This window comes from Wolffia australiana, chromosome 1, assembly GCF_029677425.1.
Source record: "Wolffia australiana isolate 7733 chromosome 1, ASM2967742v1".
In the NCBI taxonomy this organism is placed as follows: domain Eukaryota; kingdom Viridiplantae; phylum Streptophyta; class Magnoliopsida; order Alismatales; family Araceae; genus Wolffia; species Wolffia australiana.
In genome coordinates this window covers 2,351,812-2,361,826 of record NC_135835.1, presented here as the reverse complement: position 1 = coordinate 2,361,826, position 10,015 = coordinate 2,351,812, and the positions used below count along the sequence as shown (strand labels likewise).

At 38.6% G+C, this 10,015-nt stretch overlaps 1 protein-coding gene across 1 annotated transcript; it reads right to left on the bottom strand.

The window, feature by feature from the left end:
- Positions 1 to 281: 281 nt before the first annotated feature.
- LOC144701249 (uncharacterized) lies at positions 282 to 8,488 on the bottom strand. Its single transcript, XM_078573006.1, has 18 exons — positions 7,899 to 8,488; positions 7,198 to 7,277; positions 6,852 to 6,902; positions 6,257 to 6,757; positions 5,976 to 6,176; positions 5,567 to 5,632; positions 5,035 to 5,214; positions 4,610 to 4,661; positions 4,228 to 4,509; positions 3,874 to 3,984; positions 3,247 to 3,414; positions 2,838 to 3,113; positions 1,986 to 2,600; positions 1,390 to 1,832; positions 1,253 to 1,313; positions 1,116 to 1,184; positions 648 to 1,045; positions 282 to 570 (listed from the first exon to the last, which is right to left on the bottom strand). The coding sequence occupies exons 1-17, from the start codon at positions 8,136 to 8,138 to the stop codon at positions 959 to 961; spliced, it is 3,483 nt and encodes a 1,160-aa protein (XP_078429132.1). The 5' UTR covers positions 8,139 to 8,488; the 3' UTR covers positions 282 to 570; positions 648 to 958.
- Between the last annotated feature and the right edge of the window lie 1,527 nt (positions 8,489 to 10,015).

Here is a 10,015-nt window from a genome sequence, read left to right as displayed (position 1 = left end):
ATGGGATGAGTCTTTCACAATCAAAATATAACACTACCATTCTCAAACGTGCCAATATGACACTCTCCAAGTATAAAACCATTACAAATGCCACTGCTAATATTTTACAGTTACAACCAATTCTTTGAGACTTTGATATTCCCCATCAAGTACTCGTATCCTTCTTTGCAAAAGCGTTGGCTCCACTGATATCACAAAAATTTGGTTTTATATTTTACACCACTTATATCACTGGTAATATCTATGCCAATCTTCCTCTCTAAAAACAGAAAGAGGCCAACTAGAAAGAATTGAACTCATCAGAAGAAACGACATTGAATCAATTGTTACTGGATTGATGATAACATGTACAATCGACCTGGACAATCCAGGCGTTTTGTTTGGGATCTAATCAACTAGTACCACAAGAAATCAAACGAGATGAAAAAGGAGGTTTATTTCTTTTCCGAGGACGCCTCACAAAATTTCTGCATGACCTCGGTCAAAGAGAAAATCAAGATTACAAAAATCTTGAGAACGCATCATGTGAATCTCTTAACCCAATCTATCACTCCAATGGTAGACGGCACCCTGCGAAACATGCAGAAAAATTAGCCTTATAGATCCCTTTCTAAGAATTCAAATGAAATGGATCTCATCATTGTTACCTGCAAGATTGAACAGCAAAAAATTTGCTCAATCAGGGTTGTTGCGGGAAAGAAATCCAATCAGCTGCGAAACTAGAAATACTCACAAGCTTCCTGTACAGACTAAGCTTTAACTGCAGCATTGTTGCTTTGATGGATCATGAATCAATGAGAAACTGTTTATGGAATATAGCTTCGACATGATCCAATCATCTCAGCAAAAATATTAGCAGAAATATATTCTCGTGAACTCCATCATTGCAGTTAGTTCCCAACAAAGAGTCATCCTCTTTGGTATCAATTTCAGGAGATCTAATATTTCCCAACCACAATCAATTCAAATTTCCGAGGTCATTCGACAGCTGGAGAATTCCACACAGTTGAAGATAAGGATTTTCCAGCAGCTTTTCATTATTGCACTGCTCAAAAAGAAAAAATGGAGTCAATTAATGAGTAGGCATTTCCAGAGATCTCTGTGTCAAACCAAACCTGCTGGGCTTTGATTATAAGATTCTGAAGCATCCTCTGATATTTATCAGGCTCTTTCATCATCATCCTCTGCAGAAAAAGATCCCAAATCATGACCACACAAGATAAAAAATATAGTTCATGCTTATGTAACATACCTTAAGAAGAAACGCTGCCGCATAATAAGCAACCCTCGAGTCTGTATCATCAAGAAGCTCCCTGCAGTTGTCAGAGAAAACATCATCGGACCTTCAACCAAGCAATAATATAGAGAAAACCCAAAATCGAGACAGACCTGAAGAACTCTTCACCTCCAACTTCCAAGAATGCGGCGGGATCTCCGGAGCATTTTCCGATTAGAAGAAGAAGAAGAGCCGCTCTGATGTCAGATGCAGATCCTGTAAAATTCCCTCTACCTTTGCTGCCAACGGCAAGACCTAAAGCAATATCATCCCCTGCTGCTCCTGCAAGTTGTATCAAAGGCCAGTAGAATAATGACGTAGGCACCCTTGCAATCAACTGAATTGGAACAGCTGCCAATCCTTGTAGCAGCAGAGCAGCGATGGATGACGTGTCACACTGCCATTGGCCTTGTTCAAGTCCAATGGTTGATTCAGCCTCTGAAAATTGACCATCATAAACGATTTTACCACCTGTGCTGCCTTTCAGATCACCGAAAGAATGCCAATCAGCAGGAAGAACCTGCAGGCATAATTGCGAAAATAGGATCTCGCACATCTGCATTTAAAAAAAATATTTTCAGAAAATGTTGGGATTATGGGGAGTACTGTACACATTTCAAGACCAGATGAAGAGGCTGGTTAGAGCAGAACACAATTATCATTAGGAAACTACAAAAAAAGTCGAGATTTGGGCAGACAGATGCCAAACCTTCAGGATATTAATCCGGTCAGTCTCATTTTTCTGGAAAACCAGAGTCAACGCAGAGCTCATGAGGTCTATGACAGCACTTGCCTTCTCCAAGTGGGTGACAGACTTCTCATGATCAGAAGCTTCCTCGTCCAACAATAGCTTGCAGCGCATGAGAAATTTCTCCAACACAAAAAGAAAGCCCCATCTTATCTCGTTGACTTTGGAGTTCAGCAACCCGCAAAAAATGCAAATACACAGAGGGACAGATGAAAGAGATGATTCTTGACCGCTGCAATAACCAATCTGACTCCGAATTCTTTTTATATTTGACAAGATGCTCGCTTTGCCTTCACTAATTTCTGAAAAAAGGAGGTCAACCAGCCAGACATAACCTTTTTGCCGACAAGATGGCCTTTCTGAATGAATAAGCGCGTGCAAGTTAGCCCAGGACAGTTTAGCCTGCATGCTGACGTCAGACTGAATATCTCCAAGGTCAAAACTGTCCATGAACTTGCAAGATCTGGTCACTCTTATCATACAAGAGAATTCGGGATCTATACAAGAGAACTCAGGATCTAGATGGGTGAACGAACTGATGATCCCACCAAGTTTGGAAGCGATCTTCTCCAAGAGCTGCCGTCCAGAAAGGTAAAAACCAAAGAATAGGAAAAAGACAATTAATAATCATCATCATTAAGCTCGAAATGGAACTGGACCACCGCAAAAAAATACCAACGGAAAGAAAGGAAATAGAAAAATTATCTTTTTCAATATATATATATATATATCTGAACTACAAGAAAAGCGACAATTATTAAATCTGATGAAGCACGAAATCTGATAAATCTGATCCTTTATCTCAGAACTCACCAGGTTCAGATGCACGAAATTTGGAGATCTGGTCAAAGCAGAGGCGATTGATCCTTTCAAAATTCCACCAATCCCTCCTAGGCCATGCTTAATCGATATATAGAAAGCCTCAGGAGCTTCGGCAGCCGAAAGCATAGTTGCGAGGTACTGAACATCTTCAAAATTGTAGGAAGGAGATCCAGTTGCCAAACAACTGTCATTTATTTCGCACAAAACGTAATCAAATAATAGAGAAAAAAGATCCCGCCTCTCTTCACGCGAGGTTGCATGCGAATACTGCAAAGGAAAGTCATAAGAAAAATAAATGTTTCATCGAAAAAACTGTTATAATTAAAATTCAAATATTATTATCCAAGGGAAAATAAACATTACATCAAAAACTTTGACGTCTTCTGGCAAAAACACAAACCTCGAGACAGATGAAATCAATTCCCCCGATCAGATCTACTTGCTCTATGAGGAACTTTGGACTGTCAGAGAAGCAGTAAAACATATTTGCGAACATGCAGATGAGCTCAGAACGGATTATCTGAGTCCAGGAGTGCATTCTGCCGATCTCCAAAAGATTTTTGACAACCTGCCAAATGTTAATCACATGAGGTTCATACAGAAGTATTTAAACATTCTAAACAACTAAAAATCCTACATTAAATGAGGAGAAAATGAAGCCCCGGGAAGTGCAACACACACCTGAGGTATATTCTAGAAAACCCTCTCTTAATATCCTCGACCAGTCTGAGTGTAATTGGTTACAAGATTCTACAGCATTATAATGATATCTGTTGATCTTCTACTTATTTTTAGCTTCTTACAGATCTACCATCTGTTATCAGCACCATTTCATTGAACAGAAAGGTGGCAAAAAGTATGCTGAAAATTCTAAAAGTTGATCAAAAGAACGCTTTCAAACTAATCCATATCAGTTAAGTCAGCCATGAACCCTATGTTAATCAGAGAACATATCATATAGTAAACGGTGTACACATAACCTCAATAAATTGAAAAGAAACTTGGAACGGGAAAAGATTTAGTTTACCCTTATGTCAAGACCCTCAAGTCTGTTCCTTCGAATCTTGCCCCCATCGCAGACAAAATAAAATAAACAACTTAGAGCAGATGCCCAAACGATCTCTTCCTTCTCTTCCATCTGCAAATGCTTTTGTGAGTCTGATATAATAGCTCGGATGAAAACTTCAGAAATATTCCAGAAACGTTTGCTGAGACAAATGGAAATGAAGCGAAATAGAAGTTCTTCAAAATGCTATTACGTACAACCTATTAACAATACTCAGCCAACATGTAACTTACTAAGTAACGGGCACTGTGGGTCTGGGGGAATAATAATTAAATGTCAGTGGTTATTAAAACCTAAATTGAAAACATGAAGTACCTGAACAAGAAGAAGAAGATTCTCAAATAAGATGATCAAGAGCCAAGATTCAAAGTCATTGATGGCTGATGAGCCTTGATCTATCTCACATCCTTGCTCCGTCATTTTAAATGTCAGTGGCTTTTCTTTGCTGAGCTGAAATCCTATGGAAGTTTCACTTTCTCCGACAAAGGACGGATTTTCGACGAACACAGGTTCCAGCAAATGGGCATGAATGCCAAGATTCAGAATAATATCGAATGCCCGAACCCTAGGTAAAACTCTTCGAGAGATGAGCATATCCTGGAAAAAGATAATAACTCAATCAGGGAATTCTCCCTTGAATCGATAATATACTAATTTTACGCTATAAGAAGTTTCAACTTGATATAAAATAAATAACCTCCAGCATCGTAAGCGTCAGAGGAGTCGCAATCCCAAAATCCATCAAGTACCTACAAAGAGGATAGAGTTTACCATGGCCGTTAAAATTAAATTGATCAAACATTATAAAATAAAAGACCTAGAAATACTATGGACGAAGATTCCTAAGCGAGTTCATTGCCAATTAAAGTATTATGGTAAGTATAAAGAGACCACTAGCATATTATTAACTAGGTTTCATCAGTCTTTTTTTTTTATTTACACAGAGAAATTGATATCTGCCTCAAACCTTAATTCAACCCTTAAACGAGCTTATCAGCAAATAATAGTAGCAGGGAGAAAAACTAGGAAATCATGATACATAAGCAAAAAAAAGTGGATCATAACCCAAACACGAAAAAGTTTTAGGCTCTGGCAGAACATTTAAATGATTAGCATACATACATGTCCATTACAAGCTTAACCAGAACGCTAACTGCAACATCGGTATATGGCCTTTCACAGTGTGTATTTAATCGCGGCGTTGTCGTCATGAGATTGGTACTTGGCGATGAAGTGTCCAAGCAAACAGCCGCCATAACATCAGAAATTTCAGTTGGATCCAGTCTCAAAGGCTGTTGTTCACTGGTGTAAATTTCCAAAAACAAATAATCAGCGATTATAGGACGCCACAACTAAACTGATAAAAGGTCGTAAATCCTATCAGAGACCAAAATAACGTTAAGGTAGAGAAGTCTCTGTGGGTAAACCAGTAAAAAAACCAACGAATGGGACAAAGACACTTCCCAAACTTTACAATAGCACACTCAAATGAAGTTCTCCATTCAGGAATGAAGGAGACCGCCCTTGTTAGCAGAATAAACAAAAGGACATAAATAAGTAGGAACTCAATAGAGACGGATGGAAATTTCACCGAACTGAGGACACCAGATGAAAGTCACAGCTCAAAGTGCAACCAATAAATATGCAACTATACCTGTAATGCCGGTACTGAAAGAGTGCACGAGCTCGGGGACTAAAAGTGCTGACAGGAACATTCACCCTGGACAGAAAAAATGGCATGCGTCTCAGCTAAAATGAGTATTAACAGGTAATCAATTCAGGCAAGAAAATGAAGTAAGATATCTATGGGTGAATCGAATGTTCATCAAGCAGAGTGTAATCACGGATTCCAGTTAATTTTCCCTTTTGAAACTGCATGACTCTTCAGGTAGATTGGAAATTTTAAACCATGCGGATAAACTTAATGAAAAAATCATTATGGAAGTCAACTGAGGCAGATGGCCACCTTCGAAGAGCTTAAAATTGGCACTAATATCAAAGGTTAAAAAAAGACAAAAACACACACATATATGTATATCGAGAATGAGGAATAAGGTACATGCCAGAACTGCTGTGGACTTGGCCTCAGTCGTTTAGAGGCTGTTATCGCCCTTAAATGTTGATTAGAGGGGGTGACTTCCTCAGCAATGGTCACATCCGACGGCTGAAACAGCTCTTCAACATCTGGAATCCCAAGAAGGGCAGCCGCACCAGCTTCCAGAAACAAGTGAATCTGAGAGCCTTGAGGTCTCAGCATATTTTCACTGCAAAATAAATCTCAAGTTAAATCTACTAGTTTTCAATCGAACGTATATTTATGAAAAAAAAGAAACTAGACAACGACCTTTGTGTCACTACTGCCCCTGATTGCTGTTCCCGAGCCAGGCTCCATCTCCATTTTAGAAGATCACAGAAAATGTACTGGTCACTTATATGGTGTTTAGCCTGCTGACTGGAGTGATCTTGTGTAGGTAGCAGTGGAATCTCCTCGATTTCAGGGATTTCATGGTGGAGAACAGTCTCAGGGCTTAAATTGGTATTAAACGACCTACTTAGAAGAGAGGATAATGTTTGAAGGGATTGAGTCCCGGCATTTGACAACTGAGAGGGAGTTACTTGTGGGAACGATAGCCGAGGGATATGACGAGCAACAAGGGACTGGACATAGTGTAATGATTTTAGAAGCGCGGGTGAAACAAAATTCTGAGCTGAAGACAGGAACAAAGTTTGGGGGTTTGATAGCTTTGCCACCGTATTTTGACTTCTTGATGAAGAATCACACTCTGCTATTAAATTTGAACAAAATGTATCGATTTTCCTTAAGGTCTCTACTTTGGGCACGTACCTATCATTGAGGAAACATGTGAGGAATGCAAAAAGAAAAAATATACAGAAAAAAATACATTTTTAGATTAAAAGAACGGAGACTCAGAATATACCGGAGGAGGTAACGTTTTAATATGACGATACATCGAGATATTACTGCCGGGCTGAGAAAAATTACAAAAAACGATGTCACTATCAAGCAAATCTCCCAAAACTATTCCTAAAAGAAAACATTTTGATGAGTCTTCTGCGCTCTGATAAATTAACGTGAGAGTCCAGAAAACTTTAAGTCACAAAGAGAATTTGACAAAGTCAGAGAAACTTAAAACATCTATAGTTTGTCAAGCGAAGACATAATTTCACCATGTAAGAACAGATCATTTTTCGGGAACAGGGAAAAAGTTCTGAGACTATTAAACAAGTAATGTTTTAAACGTAACATATAATCACAAATCTCACCTCCGTTCCTTCTCAGAAACGGCGTGCTCTAACAGTACATAATACGCTAGATCAGTGGTTGAAGGGGATGACATGTAATCCTGCAAACCAAGTTTAGTTAGTCATATGCTTGATATAAAGAGAATACAGCCAAGAGCAACTAAAATATTTCATGGACGGAAAGAAAGTAAGAACATGATCTCCAGATAATTGCCAACAACTTTTGCTTATACGAAGAACATACCACGAACAAGAAACCTGAAAATATATCTATACCGATGAACGTCCATCCAAGAATCGACAAATCGGTCAGAAAAATGTAAGAAAGGAGGGGTGTACAGTTCCTGAACACAAACTGGCACATCAAAATATAATAAACGAGTCTCTCATCATCGTTGTGTAGAATTCGTGTAAGCAAAAAGCAATATTAAACCGCAGAATTCACTTCCAACAATTCACAAGACGCGTCACCAGTTCGACTGTTTAATTGGCTCATGAATGATTGCAAGAACCCGGGGTAGAGTATATGGGTTTTAATTCGCTAATCCTCATAAACGCTAATCCTCATATAGTTCATGAGTTTCTTAATCGGCCAACTTGATAAAATCTTGGGAAACCCATTGCGATAGGATCTCGCAACAACACACCATATTTCAAGAAGACCAGAATCATCTCCAAGAGGACGACAAAAAAAGAAGAAATCACAAGAAAAGCGCACTGACCCGGAGAGTTCGAGTGGCCTCCGAGTTGAAGGAAGACGCGCTTCCATGAACGTTGGTAGCCGAAGAAGATAAGCACTCAGCCACAGCTCGTCGCAATGGCTCGGGAGGTTTCTTGGCGTACTGCCCAGATCCATGAAGCTCCTGCCTTGGAGAAGAACCCACAAATCCGTATAGCCTCGATCTTACTGGGCTGCCCGCTAAACCACTCTTCGATCCCTGCAGCTGCTCCTCCCTCGACATTAACCCTTCTCGCCTCTTACCTCCCTTGGAAGAACTCTTCGTGCCCTACATTTCAAAGAACCCAATTTGCGCAACAACCCACGAACAAACCAGCAAGAAGAATGAAACCCATCTCTCCCAGCGAGCGAATAGAGGATCCAGTAACAAGGGTTAGTGGCAGAACTCCGTTGGAGCTTCCCGCTGTTCTTGTTTTCAGTGTTCTTGTGGAGAGATGCGCATTGACAGCTGGCATGCTCTCTTGAGCTTTCCCAATCAGACCCAGCCGGCGGTCATTGCAGGCAGATCTTCACAGGGGATAGCTTCCAATGGAAAAATCGAAAGAAGCAAATCAGGTAGTGGAGGAGACAAAGGAACCTACTTTTCTGGTTTAATATTCGCTTGCAGCTGAACTATTTATGACAGTCTGATTAGAAACTAATAGACAACCATCCTCTCATGAAGGCTGGAATGGTAGTTCTGTAGATTTTTTCCGTTCGGCTTTTCTAAGCGACCAGAATGTTTCAAAAATATATACCAGCCTGAACAGCTTACTGTAACATTTGGGGATGTTCCTGTTGGATGGCTTTTTATTGAGTTGCGTTAAGGAGTATTTCCTCTAGTGTATTTTAATTATGAGGGCTTAGAAATGTATTTTTGAATGAGATACTCTTCCTTTTCAGTTGACAAAAGATAGTCCAATTTAATTATCCAAGCAAAGCCTCATGCCGCGTACTTTAGTGAACTAAGATATGTGTATTTGAGGTGTCAATAATACTTAGACTAGCTCACAACAACTATTGTCAAGTCCAAAAACACAACCATGTATCTCCCTTGTGGTTCTTATGTTTAAAAGCTAAGTTTTAATATCATTAGTGATACATTAGGTTTCCCTCCCTCATCAGAAGTTTTATATTCTTCTTAAACTTTAATTTATATGTTGAATGTTAAAATACTAACACTACGGAAGTATGTTACCTAATGTTCTCTGAATTTTTGATTGAGCCTCCCCTATGGTGTATATCACTTACTACCTTCAAGTATTGTATCTGTATGCAAGTGTAAGTGAAGTTTCGATCGAGATGTAAACTGTTACAAATTTATATCTTTTTATCATCGAAGGGTAGATTCATTTTCAGGGATGTCAATGTGTGTTTTAGCCCAACTGATATCATTTCTATGGTGATATCAGCTAAAGTGATGACATCAAAGGAACATTTATAAACTGAAGGGGATTTAGAAGAACTTGTGCATGTCCTTCACATCAATAGAAAAAAATGATATGTTATCCTTTGGTTACTCAAATGCAACATATCTTTTTGATAAATCTGGTATCCTTGAAGATTAAGATTTAAGGGCATTTTTAGCACAACGCTTTAATGTGTGTTTTGATGAATGTTCAAAGTGATACATGTCTTAATAAGGGTTGTGATCAAAGCACAATAGGCCCTCAGTTAAGTAGTCGACTGATTGTATGCAAAGATAAAGTATGAGCCTTAGATATATTAAAAGGCTACTTAGTTTGACAATGCACTGAACAAGTCAAATCATGTAGTTAGGACTTGTATTTTTTATGACATGAAGATAAACACAGTTTTTAACACTTTTCAGGTATTTGTGTGAATTTGTCTTTATTTGATTGGTTGAATGGCTTATTCAAAATCTTATTTACTACTCTCAGGTATTTATGGCTGAATTTACTAATGATGTAATGAAAATGGATTACAAGAAGATATTATTGTCCAATGGTGATATCTTTATTTAAATGATGTGGTGAACATACCTAAAAGTTTAAGATTATTTTAAAGTTCAAATCACTGGCATAATGGCTATTTTTGCTCTTATCTCTTGAACGGTATTTTGACCTGATGGAAAAATTTTTCATAAAAAAATCAAAGTTA

Coding starts and splice junctions, on each gene's coding strand:
- LOC144701249 (XM_078573006.1), bottom strand. CDS start 8,138: ATGTCGAGGGAGGAGCAGCTGCAGGGATCGAAGAGTGGTTTAGCGGGC. Junction 5,633..5,975: donor CCAAGTCCACAGCAGTTCTG/GCATGTACCTTA, acceptor TTTTCTGTCCAG/GGTGAATGTTCCTGTCAGCA. Junction 4,662..5,034: donor GTTAAGCTTGTAATGGACAT/GTATGTATGCTA, acceptor TCCTCTTTGTAG/GTACTTGATGGATTTTGGGA.